At 39.9% G+C, this 26,317-nt stretch overlaps 1 protein-coding gene across 2 annotated transcripts in view; it reads right to left on the minus strand.

The window, feature by feature from the left end:
- Positions 1 to 26,317, minus strand: part of ATP8B1 (ATPase phospholipid transporting 8B1) — a 116,163-nt gene that overhangs the window by 3,165 nt on the left and 86,681 nt on the right. For both annotated transcript variants that reach the window (XM_058557205.1, XM_058557206.1), the window contains exons 14-26: positions 26,088 to 26,131; positions 25,280 to 25,436; positions 19,571 to 19,759; positions 17,686 to 17,798; positions 15,874 to 16,038; positions 14,974 to 15,085; positions 13,876 to 13,951; positions 10,467 to 10,599; positions 9,774 to 10,062; positions 5,022 to 5,245; positions 3,689 to 3,772; positions 2,648 to 2,893; positions 2,191 to 2,329 (exon numbers count right to left, since the gene is read on the minus strand). In XM_058557205.1, coding sequence (XP_058413188.1) covers positions 2,191 to 2,329; positions 2,648 to 2,893; positions 3,689 to 3,772; positions 5,022 to 5,245; positions 9,774 to 10,062; positions 10,467 to 10,599; positions 13,876 to 13,951; positions 14,974 to 15,085; positions 15,874 to 16,038; positions 17,686 to 17,798; positions 19,571 to 19,759; positions 25,280 to 25,436; positions 26,088 to 26,131 — 1,971 coding nt within the window. The remainder of the gene's footprint in view (positions 1 to 2,190; positions 2,330 to 2,647; positions 2,894 to 3,688; positions 3,773 to 5,021; positions 5,246 to 9,773; positions 10,063 to 10,466; positions 10,600 to 13,875; positions 13,952 to 14,973; positions 15,086 to 15,873; positions 16,039 to 17,685; positions 17,799 to 19,570; positions 19,760 to 25,279; positions 25,437 to 26,087; positions 26,132 to 26,317) is intronic.

Raw genomic sequence — 26,317 nt, forward strand, 5'->3', positions numbered from 1 at the left:
TCCATAAACAGATTGTCTATGGTCAAGTTTTACAACCAGCTTGTCCTCGCCAAAACATCCTATCACTGCTCACGGAATGAACGTTTTAAAATCAGACTAAGCAAAGCAAAATTAGGAAGGTAAACTCTTTGGAAGAAGGCAAATGTAATAAGTGAACAAATAGATAAGAAAAAAAGCAAGTGGATTTGTTGACACTGCATTGATTAAAAATGCAGAATTAGGCAATCTATACTTCCGAATTTTTTCAGGAACTTAAAAAAGAACTTTCTAATTTATAGTTTTGGTTTGAAACTCCAGATATTAACAACTGGCACAGCCATTTGCGTGGTAGGCCTTGTAGTAGCTGTTTTATACAGATCGTGCCATTTAATCAGTTCTGAAAGATGAATATTACCCTCTTTACCACGTAAGGAAATTGAGCCGTGGAGAAGTAAAGAAATTGGCCCTAAGTAAGAGAACTAGTTAGGGCATCTCCTGAATTAAGACCCACATCCATCTGACTAGAGCCAGGCTTTTTCCACTGCAATTTGGCTTCTGGTTTTTTATGTCAGAGGAAGTAACAATTTGATTCTATAATACAATCAGGTAATCATATATACTACTCAATTTTAAAACTAGAGCCAAATTTCTCACAATATTTTCTGCATTTACACTCTAAGTTTATAAAAATAATGGCCTTTATTTTTTAAATGTGGTTTTTACACTGCTAATTGTATATGGGTTTAAAAAGCACTCCCTATGGGAATATTCTAAGTAGCCGGGTACTAAATTTTTAAAACACAGAGTCAATAAAGAAAAACAAAATCATAAAAAAAATGAACTCAATACCAGGAAGAAAAGGGTTACTGCAGCAACTGGCTTTTACAACCCAACAAGTAATTATTAAAAAACCTAATCTTTTATAGGGAAACAAGTTTATGGGGATTTTTTTTCCATTGTGAATCCAAACTACTCTATTCAAAATAAGAAGTTCATAAACTTCAATTCATGATATTTATTTATAAAATTTATGATATTTATCAGTTCAAATTCATTTTAACATTATAAAATATATGACAAATTGACAAATTTATACAGTTGTAAACTATAGTCACGTGTCACTTGATGGGGATGTGTTCTGAGAAACGTGTCATTAGGCGATTTCGTCAGTGTGCAAACGTCACAGAGTATACTTACACAAACCTAGATGGTATAGCCTACTACACACCTAGGCTATATGGTACTTATCTTATGGGACCACCGTCTTATATGCAGTCTGTCGTTGACCATAATGTTGTTACATGGTGCGTGACTGTATTTTGTTTTCTATAAGTTTACTAATTGCTCTGCATACATATTTCCAATGATATAGGCCACTTTTAAGTCCTAGAATTTCATCATATGGGATTCATAGTTTGATTAGCTAATTTGATATTCTTAGGTCTTTGAGTTATTTCTCTTTTTTTGGTGAGGAAGATCAGCCCTGAGATAACATCCAATGCCAATCCTCCTCTTTTTGCTGAGGAAGATCAGCCCTGGGCTAACATCTGTGCCCATCTTCCTCTACTTTATATGGGATGCTGCCACAGCATGGCTTGACAAGTGGTGCGTCAGTGCGCACCCGGGATCCGAACCTGCAAACCCCGGGCCACCGAAGTGGAACATGCGCACTTAACTGCTGTGCCACCAGGCTGGCCCCAAGTTATTTCTATTTTTTAAAAAACAGTTAGAAATACTGTGGTAGTACAATCTTTGTACAGATTACTTTTCCAAAATTTGGTGTGTTTTATTTTAGGGTATTTTCCCCAAGTGGAAATACTGGGTCAAAATGTATGAAAAATTTTATTGTCCATTAGGTATTTCCAGATAGTGTTTTGGAAAAATTAAACTATGTTACAGTGCTACCAGCAATACATGTATTCTCAATTTCCCAATAACCTACCAGTATTAGCTTTTATGGGAGGAAAAGAAAAGCTTTTATCTAACCTAACAGAGGCACAATTACATCTTAAGGTTATTTTAATTTGCTTTCGTCCCATCACGTTACCACCTTTCCAACCCACCATCACCATTCAATTTCCAGTCAGGACATTAATTTTCACTAGCAATAATTTATGCTTTGTGTGTTTTTACTTACCCAGAAGTTATGTCAGAATCTAAACTAATGATATTTTTCTGTACATTTATTGTTGGAATTTAGATAATACCAACCTGTAAATTGAAATGCAGATGGGAAGAGAACATGTATTCCAGCACTATGCAAGTCAAACATGATGCCAAAATAAAGTGCAATGCTTCCAAAAATTGAAAAAGCATTCACAAAAGTCCAATAAGAAGTATCCAAGCCAATCTGTTGGGAAACCAGAGAAAAACAGAGCACTCACTTTGGGGAGTTAGCAAGAAATAAAGGATCTAAGGATTCTGAAAATAGAATTTAGCAATTTAGGCACGATCTGGCTTGAATACTGAACAATCAGAAACTATCCTTGGCTCAGGCAAGAAATAGGAAATGTGCTTGGGATAAGGGGTGAGAATAGCAGTCATATTTTGTAACGTGGCGGAGGCTCAGCTGGAGAGAGAGTGGGAGGCAGGTGGATATGCACTCTGGTCTATGTACAAAAATACACCTACCAACAAATACTGAAAATAGGCGACAAAAGCCACGTACCTGGAAATTGACCGTTATTATAAGAGCAGAGGCAATTGTGACAGCAAAAGATTGGTAGTCTGAAGGTGCCTCTCCATCCTGTCCCACGGTTTGCAGATAAGCTCCAAAAGGTATGAAGAAGAGGATCATTGATGTTAAAACTCCATGCAGCAAGCTCACGAAGAATCTCTTATAGTTGAATAGTAAGTCTCTTTGTCCCACTACATATAACCCAGGGAATCGGAGGCTCAGTTTGTCACTCACATCCTTAAGGGGAAAACACAGTTAGAGTTGTGTACTGTCCATCAGGATCAAAGAACTCAGAGATTTGTTACATACAACTTGTATCTCACAAAGAGTTGCAGCTTGTTAAGTTTTAGGAAGGCAAAAACTAAACAAGATAAGTCCTGAATAGTTTCAGTGGGCAGAGATCAACCTCATTACTTTAGTCCACCATTAACTGATAGTTTAATTCAGAGTGAGACTAGGGAGAAGTGTATTATTTTGCTATTTATAGAAAGAAAACAAATTAGTAATGTCAAAAAAAATGTAGAGACGCTATTTTTAACCTCATGAGAGAATATATTATTTCTAATTCTTTGGTAAAGTATTTTCACATACAAGTTGGTGTGTTAATTCAGAATTATTCTTTTTATTCATTAAAGTATTTTCTCTAAGAATTACTACTAGACAGTATGTGAACTAATTTGGGAATTAAACATAAGTTTTGGAAAGTATTAAAATAATTTACTTTTAAAATGAGTAAGTTATTATTATAAGACGTACTGTACTGTCAGACAAGAAAGTCTTTGTCCAAAAGGAGGATAATAAACTCTTTTGTCCATGAATTCAACCCAGGCACAGAAGTCCTCTTTTCTTACTATAAAATAAGAGGCACAGCACTTACTCTTGTTGCCTGACAACAGAACTATAATAGGGTTTACTCAGAATGAAGTCAAAACCAAAAGAATGCATTGAAATATTTGCTTTTAACTTTTCTAAGAGGTGCTCAGTCTTGTCTCAGTCTGTCCAGAAGTGTCCCTGTCAGCACGAGGCTCCTACCTGGTCGAGCAGCCCCACGAGGAGCACAGGCAGGCTGGAGTACAACACATTGTAGAGGGTGATGAACCAGTCTTCATATGCAGTCTGTGAGGAGATGACAGGGTCTGTGTCAGCAGCCAAGAAATACTGCCAGCCTAGTTGACATGCATTCATCTGCTCTCTCAAAGCAGGGATGTCCCCAGGCTGAGTGGGGACTTCTGCCAGTGTAAACAACCCTCATCTACACCTGCAGACAGCATGAGTTTGTTTCTATGTAACGGGCAGAATCAAAGACCATTCCCCTGAAACTAAATTTCCCCCTCTAGTAAGTGGACGAATATACTGCAAAAAGTTTTTAGAAAAGGAGTCTATTCTATTTGAATAATGTTGGAAAACAAGTTAGTATTCATCTATTTTATGTCCCTTTAATAATGAACATAAAACTAGTTCAAAAGCACATAAGCACCATTCAAATTTTCTTTACTTTTAGCAAGTCTAGCATTTCCACTTAAACATTTTGTAAAACAGAATTTGACTGAATATAAGAAATATGCTTCTGAAAGGGCCAAGCAAGGCTGTGCATACACCAGTCCTCAGGGTGGGATAGAGGGAAAGGGCTTATTCAGCACTAACAGTTATACACAGTCCTGCATAGAAACAGGAAGAAGGCCTCAACCCTGCTCAAAGTTGCTCCTGGCCCCCGGTTTCTGAGGCTCCTCTGATACCATTCCTCTGTGGCATAGCATCAAGGAGGTTTAGACAACCACAGGCACTGATTTAGGTTCATTTTTTACTAATGATATTTTTAGCCTTGGTCACGATATAGTTTTGTACTTTCAAAGTTGAATAATTTGTCAGCACTGCTCTTAATGGCAATGTAACTTGCAAAAAAGAGCTAAGGTGAGGGCAAAGACACATAAACAAAAGCCAATAGACCAGGAACAAATTCCACCTTTTTAAAGGCAAAATAATGTTTTTAATTTTGCTGAGGAAGATTCACCCTGAGCTAAGATCCATTGTCAATCTTCCTCTTTTTGCTTGAGGAAGAGTCACCCTGAGCTAACAGTATGCCAATCTTCCTCTATTTTGTGTGTGGGTCACCACCACAGCATGGCCACTGAGGAGTGGTGTAGGTCTGCGCCTGGGAACTGAACCTGGACTGCTGAAGTAGAGTGCCATGAATTTAACCACTAGGCCACGGGGCTGGCCCCAAAATAAAATATTTTTAAAGCAGCAGAAACATTTTAGAAAAGTAATCTCTAATCTGAATTAATCTATGCCTCAACTATCAAGAGATAGAAGACCAAAACTGCAAATCAAATCAATGAATTAATTAATGATGATGTTATATTACCTGTGCAGAGTACCCATTGAAGAAGGAGTACCAGAAGTGAACCAAAGTAAATGCAAAGTTTTTATAAAAGAAGTATCGTAGGAACTTGCACATCCTTATGTAAGACCATCGACCATGCACCAGCAGCAGTCTCTGCAGGTATCTGAACTGAGCAAAGGAGTAGTCACTTGACATGACGGCTTGCATGCCTTCTTGTCCACTTATTCCAACACCAATGTGGGCAGCTATGGGGCAGGGGAGAAGATACTGTGAATCATAAGCCTATTTTAAGGCAAAACATTGAGATGATAAAAATGTTTCCATAGAAAACAAAGAACAAAGACAGACATTGATGGAACAATAAATATGAAAACTCTTGCTCCCCATCCCCCACCCCCAGCTTCTGAACTCAACTCAAAGGCAGAGGTACAAGTTGCTAAACGGAGCACATGGTTGGGCCTCCATAAGTGTGAAAGGATCTCAGGTGGGTGGTGAATTCCATTCGGATTATCTGCTCACCTCATAAGACATCTTTCCCACCCACAGGTGAGCCCCAGGCACCCACATGTACTGTGTGTCCCTGCCTCCTTGGCCATAGCTGAGTCAGCCATGAGCAGATATGTAATCTGGGGTAGATATTAAGAATTGGCTCTCTCAACCTTCATTCCACCCTTGTCCTAATTGAAGAGGTGGGAAAGCAAATAAAAGCCCTACATTGCCCCAAATCCCTTGCAGCTAGATTCTCTCTGATTTAAGTTCCATTGCTTTGACCCCTTTGTGGTTTGGAAGCAGAAGTGAATTGAAGTCCAGCATCACTTCCCTGTCTGGCATTTCTGCAGCAGAGTTCATATTCATTTTCCAGTTGCCAGATGTTGACAGACAACTGCAAAGTCTTCTCAATTGAAAAGCTCTTCAGAGAACCCTCAAAACTAGAAGCTCTTCTGGTGAGTGACCCAGACATTAGAGACTCAGCCTAGAACCTGCTTCTTCAGTCCATACAGAGCTTTTATGAGTACGTAGCCCCCTGCATTAATCACTTCCTGCTTAAAGTACCTAAAGGTGTCTACTTCCTGTACTACACCCTGATTGATTGAAAGCTGAAGCTGGACCAGTCCCTCTCTCTCGGCATTTGCAATTAGGATTTGGGTGTTTGTGTTTGCGATTCTAACATGTAAATTATTGATGTGTGGGAGAGATATATTTCTTTCTGAGGGGTTGTGAGGGGCAGAGAAATAAAGTAATCTAGAGAGAAGGAGAGAGAGACAGATAGACACTGGGTTCCCAGTGCAGCTGGAAGTCCTGGTTCCAGCATCTTCTCAGGCCTGGCTTCTTGGGCAGCATGAGACATGTATCTTTTAAAATAAATTTAGTTTTGTCTTAAGCTGGCTTCAGTTGTTCTCCAACATATGTAATCAAAAGAGTATTAACTAAGATACTGTTAAACTTTCAAAGGCTTATTCATGACCATGACCTTAAGACACACAATTTTTTGCAGGGGGGAAGGCTTCCAGAATGGAAAGAAATAAAAGACAATTTTACCCATCCTTCTAATAGTCATTGAATCACATTTTCAACTTAGAGAATTATGAATTTTGTCTAGGTCTTAAAAGTCATGAAAGTGAAGACAGATAGTGAGATCATTCAGAGAACATATGTTTAAGAACACAACCTATTATTACTCAGACCCTGAGAAGTGACTGCCAGCTCAGCAGAGTTTCCAACTAAAAGAAGCTCCAAAAACCCTGCCCCAGTTGCAGAACACAAGGTCTGGCAAATGCAAAACACAGCATAGCGACTTGTCCAACCCTAAGTTTTCAATAACACTTTGCAATTCTAAAAAATAGAATAAACTGCGTCTCATTCAGTATTTATGACCGATTTCAAAACACACAAATATTAATGACTAGTTATGGTTGCCAAATTGCTCTTTCCTACCAAACCATGGCCTTCTTTCCTTTACAAGCAACAGAGGGAAATGTGGAACTGAGGAATAGGAAGCCCTGCCACAGGCCCTGACATCCAGTCCAACCTTTCTGCAGACCAAGGACAGTATGTGAAATGAACACTGCCACAGTTCACAGGGTGATTCGAGGCACTGAACAGATGCACTTTATAAGGCCACACTGGTTTTTTCCCTAAAATCTAAATATAGGCACCTAGATATTCCTGAAGTTCCAAATGTGGTTTCAGATGCCTCACAGGTAGGCTCCTTCATAATTCCTTAACAAACGGATCATTTCCTCAAGACTTTCTGGCTCTATCTCACCTCTCTCATGCTGCTTGTTCATTCTCAGGGTCTTAGACCAAGAAAAAACAACACCCACCAGCCCGTAGGCATCTTCAGGCACAAGAGAGGGAGAGGGCAGCTTATGAGAGTCCTCGTATTCTTGCTAGGGGAGAAAACGTGGTGGGTTGCAATTCCCTCCACTTCTCCTGGACTACACTGCTCGACAGGAAACACGTTAGCAAATGGTCAGATTCTTTTTGACACTTAAATTTCACTCTTACTTCTGTATAAACAGCAAACAATTTCTTTCTGTATATTGTTCTTGATGCAGTTGAAAGAGATGATAGTTTTTTACAAAGTACAAAAAGGCACTAACTAAAGGATAAAGCTGACTTCCAAAGAGACCTCAGAGTTTCCTTGATTTTTGTCCCAAATGGCTGCTCCATAGGTTGTATATAACAGCACCTGCCATACAACAGAGCTTAATGAAAATCTTAAGACAACTTTAGAAAAACAAGTCTCAATAAGGTTATCTGTGTTCACTTTTTGTGATCCCTTTCGCCATTCCCTGGTGAACTCAGAGGAACAAAAATATTTTCTTTCTCTCTCTCTCTCTGCTTTTTTTTTTTGTGAGGAAGATCAGCCCTGAGCTAACATCCGATGCCAATCCTCCTCTTTTTGCCATGAAAAATTGGCCCTGGGCTAACATCTGTGCCCATCTTCCTCTACTTTATATGGGACGCTGCCACAGCGTGGCTTGACAAGCAGTGCGTTGGTGCCCGCCTGGGATCCGAACCTGCGAACCTGGGCCACCAAAGCAAAGCACATGCTCTTAACCGCTGCACCACTGGGCCAGCCCCCAAAGCATTTTCAAGTGCAAGTCATATAATCAGATGGTAAATCTGCAAGGTAACCCCCCTCTCTCCAACATCTAGAAGTCTACATTATAAGTGAATACAAACAATGTTTGAGTTACTTGCCCTTAAGGGTACATAATGGAAAATAAACTAGAGCTGGCTACAGAGGTAAGAAGTAGATCTAATTCTGAGCAAGCAATGTCATTTGCATGGTAGGACGAGCATGTGCAAAACACAGTGGGGAGGAATTAAGCTGGCAGTGGCCACAGACATACTCATGATAAGGAAGAAGATGTACATCATAGAGCTGACTCCTGCTGAGGAAGAAAAGTTGCAGTATTCTTAGTATAGATCAAGGAGGAGGAGGAAGAGACTCTAAGAAAAGAAAGAGACAGATGCATGAGTTACAAAATAGGCTGAATTAAAATTTAGTTATACATAATGCATTTAAACTACCCAGCACAACAGGACATGCATATACATGTGTAGTCATGTAACAGTTCATCTTAACAACAGTAATATCACAAAGCTGTAAGTGACGTTGGAGACAACTTTCTTGTTTTCAGATGAGAAAACGGGCCTGAGCATAAGCCCAAGGTGACAGAGCATGTTGGCAGTAAGATGAGGACAAGTGTTCAGGTCTCACTAGTTTGGGCATTTGCATTACAAGATACTCCCTAATAGGAATATAGGGAGAAAAAAGGACCAGGATTCAGACATGTTGATGAGGGTTTGGTTCTGCATGCTTTAATTCCAGCACAACTGTATTTCTGCATGACAGGACTCAATCCTTTAATTTGTGGGAACCTAGGGTCCTCCAACCAGCAGTACGACCCTGGGCAGTCTTCTATGGAGGTCAGGAGGATGGTGAGACCATGTTGGAGCTTTGCTTCAAGGCCAAGTGTGTCACTATGAGCTCACACCAGTTCACCCAATGGCGAAGTTCTAACAGATTTACCAAAAGCAGGAAGAAATCCCCACAAAAAGAGCTTAGGTGAGGGAGAATAATATTCTCAAAACAAATACCAGAGAGAGTTCAACAATTTATGTCAAGCTCAGCAGAATTTTTACGAAACTCATTAAATAGCAGGATTTTTAATAAGCCCTAAAGAAATATGAGAGGAGAAGCAGCAAGAGAAAAAAAATCCAAACATTTGTAAAAGAAGGAAACAAAGCAGGATAAATTCACCCATATGGAACTCATCTTCTACTTGGCATTCTGTGAGTAGCATGTCATGCCTGCTGCCTCCTACTGGGGGAACTGTAAACTTCCTGAGGGCAGGTCACAGGTGTACTCATCATGGTTAAGTGCCTTTATTAAACATCTGCTTTATGAATGCCTGAGCAATGAAATCTAAAAAACTACCCCTAAAATGTTCCTGCCATTTCTTTTCTTTAGCAAGTCAGGTTGCATTGGCTGCCTGTACGAGACTCACTGTTTTTGTGTGTGTGAGGAGATCAGCCCTGTGCTAACATCTGCCAATCCTCCTCTTTTTTTGCTGAGGAAGACTGGCCCTGGGCCAATATCCATGCCCATCTTCCTCCACTTTATATGGGATGCCGCCACAGCATGGCTTGCCAAGCAGTGCGTCGGTGCGCGCCCAGGATCCCAACCGGTGAACCCCAGGCCGCCGCAGCAGAGTGCGCGCACTTAACCACTTGTGCCGCTGGGCCGGCCCTGAGACTCACTTTTGATCATGTTTACATCATTGGCCCCGTCTCCAATGGCCAGCGTGATGGCTTTCTTGTACCTCTTCACCAGGTCCACCACCATTGCCTTCTGTTTGGGGGTGACCCGGCAGCAGATGACGGCACTGCACTCGCAGGCCAGGTCTACAAAGTTCTTCTGCTGCTGCTCTTTCTTAGCCTCCAGCCTCCTTTTACTCTGCGTCCGCATTCGTCTTTCTTCTTCTGTCCTCGGGAACTTCAGCTTCAGAATCTTACTTCTCTTGGTCTTTTTCTCTAGAAGAATTTCATTCTGTGAAGTCAGAGAGGGAACGGATTAAACCATTTTGGTTTTCTATGTCAAGAGTACCGTTCCCAAGACTTTGATTATGTGAAGGATAATTCTTAGGTTATATCATTGATTATATTGTTCTGATTATAAAATACAATTACTATAAAAATTTAGAAAATACAAAAATTACAAAGAAGTAAATCAAAATTATCCATTAATTGATAAACCAGGGATAGCCACTGTTACCAGTTTGGTATAATTCCTTTTATATATAACAATTAAGTCTCAAACTTGGGAAATCACACTTCCATTTATAGGCTAAGAGATTTTTAGTTTGGCAGTTAATGTGGAAAACCACCTAAAATTGTTCCATAGTGAACTGCTTTAGTTTGAGCCAAATGCACAGATAAACTAATGATACATACCAACCAGGAGCCAGTGATTATTAAGGCACGGTTTCCACCAGGTGGAAAAAAGGGTTCGGGTACTGGGGGTACAAATTTTGCATAGACTCCAACTCTATTCCTCTGGTCTTCCATCCTTGTTTGAAGAAGAGCACTGGGGGAAAAGAAATTTAAGTGTTTAAAGTACAAGACCATAAACAGGCCCTTGACTGTAAGACAATTTTGACATAGAATCTCTTTTTAAAATTGTGATAAAAAACACATCACATAAAATTTATCATCTTAACTATTTGTAAGTGTACACTTCAGTAGAATTAAGCATATTCACATTGCTGTATAACCAATCGCCAGAACTTTTCCATCTTTCAAAACTGAAACTCCACACTCATTAAATAACAACTCCCTATCTCCCTCCCCCAGCCCCTGGTACCCACCCCTCTACTTTCTGTTTCTATGAATTTGACTATTCTAGATAACTCATATGTGGAATCATACAGTATTTGTCTTTTTGTGACTGGCTTATTTCACTTCGCATAATGTCCTCAAGGTTCATCCATGTTGCAGCATGTGATAGAATTTCCTTCCTTTTTATTTTTGATATTTTTTTAATTTTTATTTTTTTTTGCGAGGAAGATCAGCCCTGAGCTAACATCTGCCAATCGTCCTCTTTTTGCTGAGGAACACTGGCCCTGAGCTAACATCCATGCCCATCTTCCTCCACTTTATATGGGACGACGCCACAGCATGGCTTGACAAGCGGTGTGTCGGTGGGCACCGGGGATCCCAACCGGCGAACCCCGGACCGCCACAGCGGAGCGCGCACACGTAACTGTTTGCGCCACCAGGCTGGCCCCAATTTCCTTCCTTTTTAAAGGTGAACAATATTCCTTTGTATGGATATACCACATTTTGTTTATTCATTCATCAATCGATGGACATTTGGGTTGCTTGGCTATTGTGAATAGTGCTGCTATAAACATGGGTGTCCAAATACCTCTTCAAGTCCCTGCTTTCAATTCTTTGGAGTATACACCCAGAAGTGGGATTCCTGGCATGGTAATTTTATTTTTAATTTTTTTGAGGAACCACCATACCATTTTCCATAGTTTCTACACCATTTTTCATTCCCACCAACAGTGCACAAGAGTTTTAATTTCTCCACATCCTTGCCTACACTTGGTATTTTCTGTTTTTTTGTTATTAGCCATCCTAATGGGTGTGAGGTAATATCTTATTGTGGTTTTAATTTGCATTTCACTAATGATTAGTGATGCTGAGCATCATTTCACAGGCTTGTTGCCCATTTGTATATCCTCTTTGGAGAAATGTCTAGTCAAGTCCTTTGCTCATTTTTTACTTGGGTGACATATAATCTTACTAAGTCTGGATTCCTCCACCATGGGGGCACCATGTTCTTGGTGCTTCATTATTTGCCAAAGACAGCTAAAAGGAAGATACAGTTGAAAAGTTCACGAGCAACAGAGGGAAGGCAATCCTAATCTGAATTATAACACACTGGAGTGAACTCTACCGTATTATAAACAGTGGCTGCTGTTTGTCAGAAAGAAACTTATTTCCACATAAAGATCTGTCTGCTTTTGAGAAATGCTCAATGCTTTATATCAACACATTATTGAAAAGACCACATATAGCACATTCATGTGACAGAAAAATGAGTCATGGCATTTTGGAGTAGAAAGGACTATAAATATCCATTCTCTCCATGTTACAAATAAGGAAATCAAACCCAGAGAGATGGTATGATTTGCCCGCCTCAAGTTGATGGAAAACTGGAATGAAGACTCAGGTCTCCTAACTCTCAGCCCAGGGCTTTCCTCATTACACACACAGAACCATTATATTTCACCTTCAAGAGCAGGTTTCTCAACCTTGGCACTATTGACATCTCGGGCTGGACAACTCCTTGTTGTATGTGGCTGTCCATTGGATTGTAGGATGTTTAGCAGCATCCCTGGTCTCTACCCATTAGAAGCCAGTAGCAACCCTCCTCCCCTATTGTGACAACGAAAGATGTCTCCAGACATTGCCAGCTGTTCCCTGGAAGGCAAAATTGCCCCCAGTTGAGAACCACTGCACTAGAGGATTGCGTATCTACTATCCTTTTGTTATTCTCATTTTCAAGTAGAAAATAAGAAGTTTTAAGACAAATCACTAAAAGGCTAGAAGAGAAAAAATAAGAAGTTACTCATTCAAACCCTTCTACAGAAATCATCCTTTCAGGAACCATCTAGAAAGATGATTCATCTCTCTATAAAGGTTAACTGAGCTAAGAGAATGATCATAAAATTTGCTGCTTGCATAAATTTTATCTTCTAATTTGGCTCAGGGCCTAATTTTCAACATTTTCAAAAGAGAGGCCAGAAGTGTATTAAGGGCTCCATCTACAAGAAATAAACAAAACCATAAGGTAATTAACCAAATTACTTGAAACCAAGAAATTACTTAAGTAAACATATTAGTATTTATTTGTCTATTGCTCTTTTTTTAAAACCTAAAAGCACAAAGAGGCATCGTTTATGTACCTCTATTCAAAGAGAACCGATTTATTTAGATTATAAGGCTACTGATTTTGTTTGTCTAATTTAGCAGAGTGCCTAATATACTGGAACTACTTGCAAAAGCTCTATCATCATCATTAGAAAGAAGGCTAATAACAATCATCAACTCCCCCATCATCTTACCAGACTAGGCAAGTGTGTATGCTAATAGTTTAATTTGGCCTTATGACAGCCTGAGGGAGGCATCGAAAGGAAAAGGCTTGAGGAATAAACGGAACTGTCAAGACACTGGCAAACACATCCTGGTAACTGTGTGTAGCATATTTCCAGCTTCATAACAAGACAGGATTTTTCCCCTATTCATTTCCAGGTCTGCTGCAACTCTGATTCAAGGCTAACCAGTGTTTCAGCATGAGCTAAGTGCTGAAATATCAGGCCTGCCCTAGCTGGACAAGACTACAGATGTAACCCACCCAAACGTTTTCCTTCCAGGGAAGACTGTGTGTGGGGCAGGGGGGAGGGGGGAGGTTTCTTCTAATTTTCTTTCAAAAGTTAAAATTCCTAGAAAAGGCAATACATGAATATAATTCATATTAATTTGTTAGTGATGTCTCAGGCCCACTTTCTTTTTCAGCAGACAAGTACTGAGGACTTCTAAGAAACAGAGAAAACTGGCCCCTGAAAGGGCAAATAAAGGCTCTAAGTTTCCCTAAAACTGAGATTTGCTCAAAATAAGGCCAAACTATGATAAGCGAGAATTGCCTGTTGTTCTCTTGCTGCATTGAAATGACAGGAAACTGACGTGACATTCTAGTTCCCATTTCTCCGTATCTGCTGTATCTACCCCATCTAGTCTTGCTTTTATAAAAATGAGACATCAGATATTCTCACATGGCAGGCCCTCTACGTACTTTATATCTTCCCCATAGCAGATAGTGGTGTCTTCAGTGAGAAGTTCACAAGCAAATCCTATATTTTCAGCAGTTTCTACAACAGAAAAAAATTAAGTCAAATGTTGTTACAACCGATAAATTTAATAATTGACTTTATCTAGTAACGATGATTTTTTCTATTAATGAAATAGCCACATTCAATCAAATATGCTGCTTTTCTGTAGCAAGGTATAGAAATCACATAAAGAAAAAATCCCTTTCTCTATAATAAAATAAGTGTAAGTCAAAGTCTGGTTTGAGATGTTTTCAGTAAAAAAATGTGCTATAATATCAAATACATAAACTGGTTATTTAATAAATCAATGTCCGTTGAAAAACTAAACACATTTAGTTCATGTGGTTTAATCATTCTGTTATGAAAAAAAAAAAAGGATAACCATTTCCGTAAGCTCTCACATGGGGCTCCTATTGGAGATTTTTCCCTTTTTCCATCACCACCCACTGGTATTTGTTTAAGGTCAGGACTTCCCTTAGCTTATCAGAGTGTGTAACCTATTAACAATGTCAGTCAGGGTAAGAGAAATTCTCTGTTTCCTGTGGGAGGCTTGTGGAATAAAGTACCAATGCCAACCAACTCCTTGTTGAGCTCTAAACTTAAAAATTAAAATCTTCCCTTGGGTATAAAATTTTAATTATAATTTTCAAGCCATAAAATGGGCAAGAATACAAAAGTTGTTGTCCAGCATTTGGTATTGTTCTACTCTATGCCCAACAAATGGCAAAGCACTCAGGAGGACAGCAGGGACTAGAGGGATGGCCCTTCAGGATAGGAGCCCATGTCTGGCTGGAGAACACGACTAAACACAACCAGAAAGATGTGACCAGGAGCTCAGTTAAGAGGAAAAAACTCTACTACTGAGGGAGTTTTGGGAAGGACACAGTCAGAGCGGGTTGGAATACCAGAGCAGGATTTCTTAGAGAAAGCGTCTCTGTCTCAAAGAAATGGACAGCATTTGTACAGGATGGAAAGTCTGAGAAAGGTCACCTTGGGCAAGGGAAACAGGAGCTATGAATATTTGTGAATTGACAGATGTGCTTCCCTACACAATGAATTACCCTTCTTGTCTCCAGTAAGTACCCAGATCTTAATGTCAGCTTTTGCAAGTTTTGAAATGGTTTCTGGGACTCCATCCTGTAGCTTGTCTTCAATAGCTGTAGCTCCCAATAGCTGGAATGTACATTTAAAAAAAGGAATTAGCAAATAAGCCAAAAATGTTCTGTAACTGCAGTCTGCCAACCCACAGAAGAAGAAGGGCTAATTACACAGCACAGCTGGTGCTCTGCGGGGGCCGAGGGCCGGCGGTAACAGGGAAGGCTGCTGTTTCACACTCACCACAAACTAAAATAGCCCTAAAAAACTAAACTTTTTTCTTAATTTAGGAAGACAAAAATGCAAGTATAAAATCAAAGACATTAAAAATACACTTTCACTGTGTATATGCTACTTCACTCAGACATAAGCCAATTCCCCTTTCTGAATGTGAAAACTAGGTATTTGTTGAACAGTTCCCATTAATTTTAACTCTACAGGCAATAAGTATTAAACTTTGAAAAACTTCATTTACGAATGGCATATTTTTCTTGTTTCAAGATTTTGCAAAATATAAATTGTTTCAGCAATTCTCACAATATAATAAGTATATGCTGGTTTGTCATGTAAAAATCATAATGAATTTTAATGAGTGATATAAAAATGATAGACAGATTAGAATTGTTCATGTTTTCTGTCTTTTGGTTTCTCACAACGGCAACTTCTATTTTGCTTGTTGAACAAAAAGGAATTCTAATGACCTAGTTCCGTGTACCAATTTCAGATGCTGAAGTTAGAATTATTTTTCAAGCATGAGATCAAAAATGTAATAAAACTTAATAAAATTTCCAATTCTCTTTAGTACATTAAGGAAAACGTTATGAAGCGTTTTATGCGTTTAGCGTTTATGAAACGTTAAAACTCACAATTAAGTCTTTTTCAATCTCCTCATACACTTTATCCAGAGCTTCATCCCGGTTGGTTGAGGCAACACTGGCAGCCATAAACTTTTTATTCCATTCTTCAAATTCTCTTTCTTCAATTTCCTTGTAGCAAAGGCACAGGGTTCTAAGAGTCTCACTTGCAAAGATCTGTTTTATTTAAAAGACAATCCATCCACCCAAAGAAGAGTTAATTTTATGTAATTCAAGATCAAGTTTGAAATCTTACTTCGAAGTAATACAATAAGGGAATTTAAAAAGAGACCGTGAAAGATGATGGATTCTGTACAAATACATTCCATAGAGGAGATTAAACAAATAACTTTGTTTTCCTAAATATTGTCAGGATCGTAGGAGTGTATTTATAGTTCCTAAGTTAGTTAGAAGGAAAAGTATACTTTTCTTCTAAATGAAGTCACTAAAGTGAAGAAAACCTTTTTCTCTTAAAATAGCAGATGAAGGGAGCTGCCTTGGGGTGTAATGATGTTGTGAACACAGACCTGACAACTTCATAATTTGTTCCCACAAACTGTTTTACAAGCCCAATCAACTATGAACTCTCAACCAAGCATTATTCCCTCAAGTGAATTCTGAAATACATGAGCCACCGTTAAAACTGAGATAAAAGATTTTAACGAAAAAGAGAATCTGGAAAATTTAATCATGATGAACAGATTTAAGCCATTTTAAATAGCTTAAATATAAACCAGTAAAAATGTTTTATTAGTTCACAATCATATCTTGTTTAGCCAAGATGGCAGAACTCCTTCACCCAACTGAATGTTCACTTTCAAAGACTCTTTGGAAGGTTCTGCATGTATTTGATTTGATTGCCATTGTTCATATCCTCATGAGAAATTATCCATTGTAACTGCTTCAGCAAAATATATAACCCTAAAATGTGAACGCACTTAGTAAACAGCAAATTCTTCAGGTTTCTTTCTAAAGAACCTTTGGCTGGCCTCAAAACTCAATCAGATGTTTAAAGTTAAGGGAAGAAATAATCCTTTATTAAGCACCTACTGAGTACTGGAAACTCTTGCAACAACCCTCCATGATAGGAATTATCCTCTTCCTATTTCACACGGGCAATTAATGATTCATCCGAGACATCAACCATTTCCCTCAAGGACACAAAACAAGTCAAGAGGCAGAACTGGGACACCAGGCCTGATGGCTGTCCTCCATGCTTCATTGCCATCATTATACAGAACCAAAACAACATGGGGATTGGTAGGCAATTGCAAAAGGGAAATTTTCAGAAGTATTCTGAATAATTGCAATATCACTGGACTAAGTATACATAATCCTCTAAGATAACAAGTTTGAAGTAATAAAGACCAAGTTGATTCGCTAGCAAAGGTATCAGAACTCAATTGTCCAATGCATTGCTTTGTCATGCCCCGTCATATACGAATCTGTTTTCTTTCCTTCACTATACACTAGGAGGTTGGTGGAATGCTTGGGGGCCACACAAATATTAAGACGACAGCACAGTATGGTTACGTAGCTTGCTCAAGGTCACGGAAGAGAGACCAGTCATTCCTCTGGGCCGGTCCTGCAGATCCTGCCCACCTGGGTGCTGGGAAAGGGCACATGGTCATTTTCTAGGAAGTCAGTGGCAGGGGCAGACCCAGAACCAGTCTGCCATTTTCCTACTTTGGTGCTCTTTCCACTCAGCTACATTAAGACAAGGGAAGGGTCAACAGTTATCATCAAGCTTTCACCCGAGCTTAAGAGATAGCACCAGAAAGTAAGTTTGGAATCTGTGGCATCAAGAGCGAAAGCGAGACTTACATCCAGGGCATCCTGCGTCTCTTGTTTTGTAGGATTCATTTGATGTAACCGTTCATAAATTACAGTGTCAGCACCTTTACAATAAAGCCTGATGTTGCCTTCTGGGGTTCTTACTAGCAGCAAGAGAAGGAAAAGCAAATAATAAAGTTAGGTTTGATTTCTTAATAGAAAACTACATTTATAAAATTAAGTGTTACTAGGCTAATAATTTGCTATTAGTTTAAAATCATCAATGCACCTAGAAAAACTTTGCTCTTGACAACGTTGGCAAGCCACTATCTACATACAATGTAATAGTGAAATAAATATGAAAACATTCCTTCAGTCTACTCATATCCTGACTTATTCTTTCAGCAAATACCTACTGACTCCCTATTATGTGCCATGCCCTGTGCTAGTTAGTTTCTTCCATAGAGCCTTCTTTGTCCATGCCACAGGAATCTTTCTTACCTATAAACACATAACACTCACTGCCTTTAATACTCAGACCATAACACGACTCCTTCTGACCATTTTCCTGGATTTTTTGATCTGCGCAATAACTTGATTATAGTATGTGCCTCATAGCTAAGTAGATTTTAAGTTCTCCCAGGTAGATGCCAGGCATAACAATCAGCCTCGGTCAGTGCTAGACACACAGAAAGCACTCAGTAAAATGAGCCTAATCAGAGTCCAGTAGACAGTTAAACATATATATTTTTACTGGTTAAAAAGTCAATCTCATAGTGGAGAAATCTTGTGGACACCACCTAACTGAGTGATCAAAGCTAACATGACCAATACTCATGTGCCTTCTGATGTGACACGCTGGGGAGGACCCAGCACCATCACTGTACTCATCCTGCCAACAAAGCGTCACCTGAATCTAATCATGGGGGAACATCAGACAAATCCAAATTGAGGGACTTGACATAAAATAATGGGCCTGTGCTTTTCAAAAATGTCAATGTATGAAAGATCAAAAATAAGTTGAGGAACTGTTCTAGATTAAAGGAGACCAGAGTAAGAATCACCTGATGCAATGTGTGATCTTGGTTGGATCCTGAACCAGAAAAAAGAAAGAAAAAAAATTCCCTGTAAAATTTGAAAAATGTTCTGTAGGTTAGATGATGATAATGTATCATGCTAAATTTTCTCATTCTGATCATTGGACTGTATATAGAAGTGACCGTTCTTGTTCTTAGGAAATATCTACTATTTTGGGGAAGGGGTATTAGATCTGCAATTTACTCTCAAATGGTTCAGAAAACAAGAACCTGTAGAAAATGAAAATGACAAAGCATATGTGCCAATGCTAATGATTGGTGGATATGGAAGAATATACAGGAGTTCTTTAAACCATTCTTGCAATTTTTCTGTAAGTTTGAAATTATTTAAATTATTTATTATGAACTTAAAAAAATTATTATTATCAGTGTTAGGGAACAATCATCATCTCCACTTAGTGGCCTGCTGTAACGTGCCTGGACGGGCGGTATGATTCTGATTTATAAGCACAGCCTTGCTTTTCTCAGAAGAGAAAAGCTGCATTCTCCCTTCCCTGACGTCGAGTGTAGAGCAGAGGTGCTCAGAGGGGCTCAGAAAATAAAAGCACATCTATGGGTCTACCACCCACTGTGCTGCCACCCCCAGATTCTGCAGGTCGCAGCCCATATTGTTGAAGAATGTCAACACTGCAAGATTCAGGTATACCACAATTGTCCCTTTGAATAATGGACATCATGCAGAATGAATGAAAAAACACTAGTTTCAGTAAGTCTGTGTAAATATTCCAAGAGCTAAGTGGTTCATTCATTTTCTGCTTTATCCTGGCATCACTAAATAAAATACGTGAAGGGTGGCATCTGAATGAATGATTCACAGACATACTCTGAGGGAGACCTACCAATTATAGACATCCGCTTCCGGTCACTGTTGAAGTCTAAAATGGCAAGAACATTGTAGGTCCTCTCTGTGCCCATCTCACTGATGGTGATGGTGTTCTGGGTCCTGGCCAGGAAGGCAAAGCCCAAGTTCCTGGCGGCGCTTACGAGAGCGCCTTCATCAGGGGAGGCCGCTTGGTAGTTGAGCTGACCTAACAAAGGAAGGAAAGAGAACCAGAAAAGCTGTTAAGACCAAACGCAGAGGTCACCACCAAGAGTTCACTGCTGAGGTTCATATAGGGGCAAGGATGTATCGTAAAGCCCAAAACATCCCCAAGAAAACAAGTCATTGACTCTGTCGGAGCATGCCAACATTAACGCTTTTTAAACTTTAAAGTTTTATTTCTAATTATAAACAGTATTATAAACTAGAAGTTAAAAAAAAAATTGGCCAAGAATAGGAAAAAAATTCCCATAATCCTACCATCCAGAAGAAAAACAATACTATAGACATTTTGTTCTAATCCCTTCCACTCCTTTCAAAGAAGCCTATTTGTGTCATAGCTTCTATCATACTGAATATACACCTACATTCTGATTATTTTAACGTTATATTTTGAGCATGTTGCCATAGCTTTAAAAATTCTTTCTAAACATTATTTTAATGAAACCAAACATATCACCATTTTCCCATTACAGACACTTAGTTTATTTCCAAAATTTTTTGTCCTCAAAAATAACATTGTAATAACCATTTTGTATGTGTGTAAAGGTTTTTCTGACTTTATTTTTTTTTTTATAAAGTTGAGAGCAGAGATTTTTCTTTCTTGTCTTTTGTTTCGTTTTTGTTTTTGTTTGAGGAAGATTGGCTCTGCACTAACATCTGTTGTGAATCTTCCTCTTTTTTCTTTTTTCTCCCCAAAGCCCTAGTATACAGTTGTGTGTCATAGTTGTAGAGTGGTAGCTCTTCTGTGTGGGATGCTGCCTCAGCATGGCTTGATGAGTGGTGAGTAGGTCCACACCCAGGATCTGAACCCGCGAACCCCAGGCCACCAAAGCAAAACGCGCCAACTTAACTGCTACATCACCGGGCTGGGCCCCGACTTTATTTTCTAAGGAAAGCTTCCTAGTAGGGAAATATGAGCAAGAGAATATTGATAATTTTTAAGCCTATTGGTTACATATTACTTATTTGTTCTCCAAAAGGGTTGTAGCAGTTTATCTTCCCTCTAGAAGAGCGTGCTTTCTTCACCTTAGCTATATTCTCATATTAAAAAAAAAAACAACCTCATAATTCGTCAATCTATTCAATAACTTGATGTTTTAAAAGCTAAATGGAAAACTGCCTTCTATTCACAATTACATTTCAACAATAGGAATAAATCTCACAATGTTGAGTGAAAGAAGCCAGACACCCAAGTACAGACTACACAATTTCATTTATACAGAACATCAAACCGACAAACCTATGCTATTCAAAGTTAGGACAGTAGTTAACCTTGGAGGGGCAACGACTAAAAGAGAACATCAAAGGGACTTCTAGGGGATTGATAATGTTCTGTTTTTAAAAATCTGGGTACTCATGATGAGGGAGTATTCAGTGTGTGAAAATCAATTGAACTATACACTTGTCTCTGTCCGCATATTATACATTAGTAAATGTTAAAAAGAAATACTCTGCTCAGCCAAGATTTTCTATTTTTCTACTCTAGTTCTTCTGCCTCAAAGTGGAAAGAAATGTATTTCTATGGTCAGATGAATTTTCACAGAAAAAGTCATTTAGTTTTCCACCGTGGTTTGACCAGGATGCAGACCATGGATGGATGGGCAGCTTTTTGCACCATCAGTCTCTACGGAAGGGTAGGATGCTCCACGGTGAACGGATGTAGGTAGAACTAAACACCTCTTCCTCTCCTCCTTCCTTCATGCTTATATGGTTCACTCTAATTAAGTCAGTATTAATCACTTCCCACTTAGCAATTAAAGATGACATTTTAGCTTCTCTCCCTATTTGTTCACCCGGAAAGTCATACACCAGAAGTTACGAATTACTTGCTGAAGCCAGCCAGTCTACAAACATACACACCTGCCAGAGGGCAAAATATTTAACCAGAGCTAAACAAGCACCAGGGAGAACGCAATCCCCTCCCTGCAGCCGGTTTAGCTGGCACAGAGATATGTTACATACTGATGGCTAACTTATTTCCAACAGAAAAAAAGAAACAAAATGATAAAAGGTGGCAAAGTTCCCATGAGTAAGACAATCATATGTGGAGCAAACACTGATATTTTTATCATTAAAAGAAAATCTTTCCATTTCGTTCTAGTATGGAATCACAGAACTGCAGACCAATAGAGAGGGGGGAGCTTCGGAGACCTGGTCCAAACTCCACCTTTATGTTTGCAGGAAGAAACCTGGACTAAAAAATGATCCTCTGAAACCATTTCCGAAGAAAACTCGTTGTTTATGGCACACTTAGAGGCAACCAGAGAGACCTTCTTCTCTTTTACAGACTAATCTGTGGATCATGAAACTGATGCAAATAAAAAAGATGCTCAAAGCACAAATCCCATCTCTCATTATCCGGATTCCGTAGCTTCCTCTGGCTGATAATCTTCTAGCCAGCACCCTTGAAACAACAAGTTACCTTCAGACTACTCTTTCCCCTCAATCATCTCACCCCCTTCAAATCACTTACCGAGCGTCTCCCACATTTGTGGCTTTCTCATCCTTCCCAAAGACTCCACTCTGACGCAGGCCCTCAGCTTCCTCATCGACCTCCAGTGTGTCCCTGCTCCAGCCTCCTAAAACAACTCTCTAACCACGCTGCATCCCGACTTAAAGACCTGCAGGTGAAGAAAAGGCCTCCGAGCCTTTGAGGCTTTGCTCTCACATGGCCTCTGCGGAAGGCAGGAGTCTAAGATGGCCCCAAAGTTCCTGTCCGCCCCCCTGGGTAGACACACACCTTCTCCCAGTTATTCAAGCAAACACTAATCTAGGTACTGCTGGGAAGGGATTTTGCAGATGTAATTAAAGGTCCAAATCAGTTGACCTTCAGATAGAGAGATTATCTGGGTGTTCCCAACCTATTTAGGTCAGTCCTTAAAAATGATGGGGATCTTCCTGGGGAGAGAGTTTCTAAGCATGAAAGTGGTTTGATGGAAGGGAGATTCTCCACTGGCTTTGAAGATGGAGAGAACCATGCAGCAAGAAAGCAGGGAGGCTATTAGACCACAAGGAGTAGAGAGCAGCCTCAGCTGACAGCCAGCAAGGAAATGGAGACCTCAGTCCTACAAGCACAGAGAACTGAATCCTGCCACAACTATATGAGCTTGAAAGAGGATGCTGAGCTCCAGATGAGGACATGGCCCAAGCCTGATTTTTAGGGAGATCCTGAGCAGAGAACCCAGTCATGCTGTGCCCAGATTTCTGACCTAGAGAACTGTGAATGAATGAATGGGTGTTTTAAGCCACTAGGTTGCGGTAATTCATTACAGAGCAATAGAAAACCAATGTAGCCTCTCCACACTTGGCCCACTCTGTGCCTCCACGTGTACTCAACACTTGGACCACACAAACTGTCTCTAGAACTAGTCAGATGTTTAAGGCAACACATATGAAAGGATTTCCTCCCCTCTCTTGATGATGTTACTCATAGTAAAAGACTAACCAATCTCTGTTATTCTCATAAAAGAGAGAAAATGGGGGCATAGGAGTGAAGGCACACCAGCACAGAGGAGGGGAAGGAGGACTCAGCTAGAAAAGAGTTTTAACCTGCTGTATGAGCTCAGGCAGGTCCTTGTGCTTTCTGGGTCTGAATTTCCTTATCTGAAAAATTTGGAGGAGTTATCCCCAAGGTCCGTAAAGGGAACATTTCAAGGTACTTTATGTATCAAAGTCAAAACCAATGTCTCTTTTAACCTCCTGCACCAGGAAATCTAACTTGTCTCTGTTCTCGGTGGCTAGAGCAATTGCCTATCACATCCTCTGTAAGGAAGGATTCCTCAGGATGTACAACTCTTTGCCTCCGTGGACAGTGGGACAAAGAGCTGCACAGTGTCGGGTTGGAAGGGACTTTGAACTCCAACCTTCCTCCAGCAACACTGAGGCAGCGGGTGCTCATACAGAAGACCTTGGTCTGTACTCTGTGTTATGACAGAAACTAAAGACTGGGATGGCCCATCTCCAGGATACAGTCCAGGGCTCTTTGCGTGATCCCAGTGGGAAAAGAGGAAAACAGAGACCATCAGATTAATGTACATTTGCCTGAGCTGGCTGGTTAGCTCTCAAAATAACACCACCATACACTCAAAAAAAAGTAGAATAATTTTAGTAATGAGTCAAAACTTAAGAAAACCAAGCTGCTTAAAAATATCATACTTTATCATTATTGTACAAGTAAAATGTGCTGGGCTAGTTAAACAGACTTTGACCTTTGCTTTGGCTACTTGTGACCTAGTATCACCCCTTTCTATCTTCCTCCACTTTGCCTGCTAATAGCCCCCTTCCACGTATCTACCCCAATATGAATTCTGCTGTTATCTCACTTTATTGCACTACTAGATTCATCCTTGGAGCATGGGTTTCTTTGATACTTGATGCAAGATATCACATACAGCTTCTGCATTTTTAGTTTTTGTGCATACTCCTCTGGAGATTTCATACCTGCTACACATGAAACCTCAAGATCAGAAAACAGAGAGACCTTCGTATGCTGCACTGATTCAAGTGGAGGACAGACAGACTGCCCTTTGTTACAGACATGCCAAAAGGGTTCCTTTTGCTCCTTCTGTAACGCACATGTGTATCTACATAATGTATCATTATGTTCACTTGTGATCAAAGGACTGGCTTTCGTTGACACTGGACAAAGTTGCTGTAACAAAGCTGGCTCAAGCTGCATTCAAGAATTCTGAAAAAGGGCCTACAAGTCAGCTTTGCTTGTTCCCATGCAAATGCACATTAATTATGCTCCTTCAAATGAAAAAGGCACCTTGGAGTCCTGGGCTGGCTGACATTATTTCAAACCTTAAACATATCTGAATCTAGAAAATAAAAGTTTCTTTCTGAAATTATTTTGTAGAAAAGACTGTCCAAGTTTAAAGTCCACTTATAAGGTTTGACTCTTCACTCTCAATAAATGTTAAGTAATAATACCGTGGGAAGATTTTGTTTCTTCTATTATAATTCAAGAGTCAGCCATTTCTTTTAATGATAAGGTTTCATTTAGAAAGTGATAAACACATCTGGAGCTCTAACTGTGAATAAGACGTAAATTTTCAGAGACCAATAGCTTGTTTCATAATTTGCTACCCCATACACCATCTAGTGATGGGTGCTCACAAATATTCACTGCTTGAGTGAAAGTGACACAAACTTGTCATGCATACTACTCTATATGCATTTGAGTCCCAAGCACGAGTTATCTGTAAACTAAAAAACTGGGCTCGGGGCCGGCCCGGTGGCGCAAGCAGTTAAGTGCGTGCGCTCCGCTGCGGCGGCCTCGGGTTCGCTGGTTCGGATCCCAGGCGTACACCGACGCACCACTTGGCAAGCCATGTTGTGACGGCGTCCCATATAAAGCAGAGGAAGATGGGCATAGATGTTAGCCCAAGGCCAGTCTTCCTCAGCAAAAAAAGAAGAGGATTGGCAGATGTTAGCTCAGGGCTGATCTCCTCACACACACAAAAAACCTGGTCTCCAAAGTCCAAGATGCCAGAGAAACACTCACCATCAATTCTATCCACCATGACCGTGTGGCAAACAGCGAGCAAGAAGAAGAACTGCCGTACTTCGGGCTCCTTCCCTGACTGGATTTGCTCAATGAGATAATGGTCGTAAAATGCTAGCTTCCCATCAGCAAACGTATTCCAGCTAAAGTCAACTTGCTGAAAGAAATGGAGAAGGAAAAGAAAATGTGATTAAAAAAAGGCAATTTGGGCTTAACAAATGATATGACCTTTTCTTGGAAGCCAAGTCTTCATACAAAAATCACCTTAGGGTTTTAACACATTCTTAAGTGTCAAGAGGCTTACACCTGTCTTAAAACAAAAAGACACCCTATTGTGGGTTGAATTGTGTCCCCTCCAATAGATATGTTGAAGTCCTAACCCCTGGTACCTGTGAATATGACCTTACTTGGAAATAGATCTTTGCAAATGTAATCAGGTTAAGATGAGGTTATACTGGATTAGGGTGGGCCCTAATGGTGGTATATTTATAAAAGGAGGGAAATTTGGACACAGACACACAGGGAGAACACCATGTGAGGACACAGGCAGACATTTGAGTGTTGTGTCTACAAGTCAAGGAACACCAAAGATTGTAGGCATTCACCAGAAGCTAGGAAGAGGCAAGAAAGGATTCTTCCCTAGAGCCTTCAGAGGGAGCGTGGCCCTGATTTCAGACTTCTAGCCTCCAGAACTGTGAGAAAATAAATGTCTATTGTTTTTTAAGCCACCCAGTCTGTGGTAATTTGTTACAGCAGCCCTACAAAACTAATACATACCACAAACAATTCCTTAAATGAAAGGACTCACCTCTATTTTGCCATGATTATGTTGAGAAGCATCCCGATGGTCTCCTGAGAAACAAACAGGACGAAACAAACTGAGTCTCCACCTGTGTCCAGAGGTCCCTCTTCAGCCTGCTTTGGGTCTATGTTGGGGGTGGTTTTATGGTCTCATAGCCTGTTTCTGGACAGCCCTCAAATTAAGAATGGTTTTTACATTTTTCAAGGGTTGTAACAAACAAACAAGACATAACAAAG

Source organism: Diceros bicornis, chromosome 16, assembly GCF_020826845.1.
Source record: "Diceros bicornis minor isolate mBicDic1 chromosome 16, mDicBic1.mat.cur, whole genome shotgun sequence".
Taxonomy (NCBI): domain Eukaryota; kingdom Metazoa; phylum Chordata; class Mammalia; order Perissodactyla; family Rhinocerotidae; genus Diceros; species Diceros bicornis.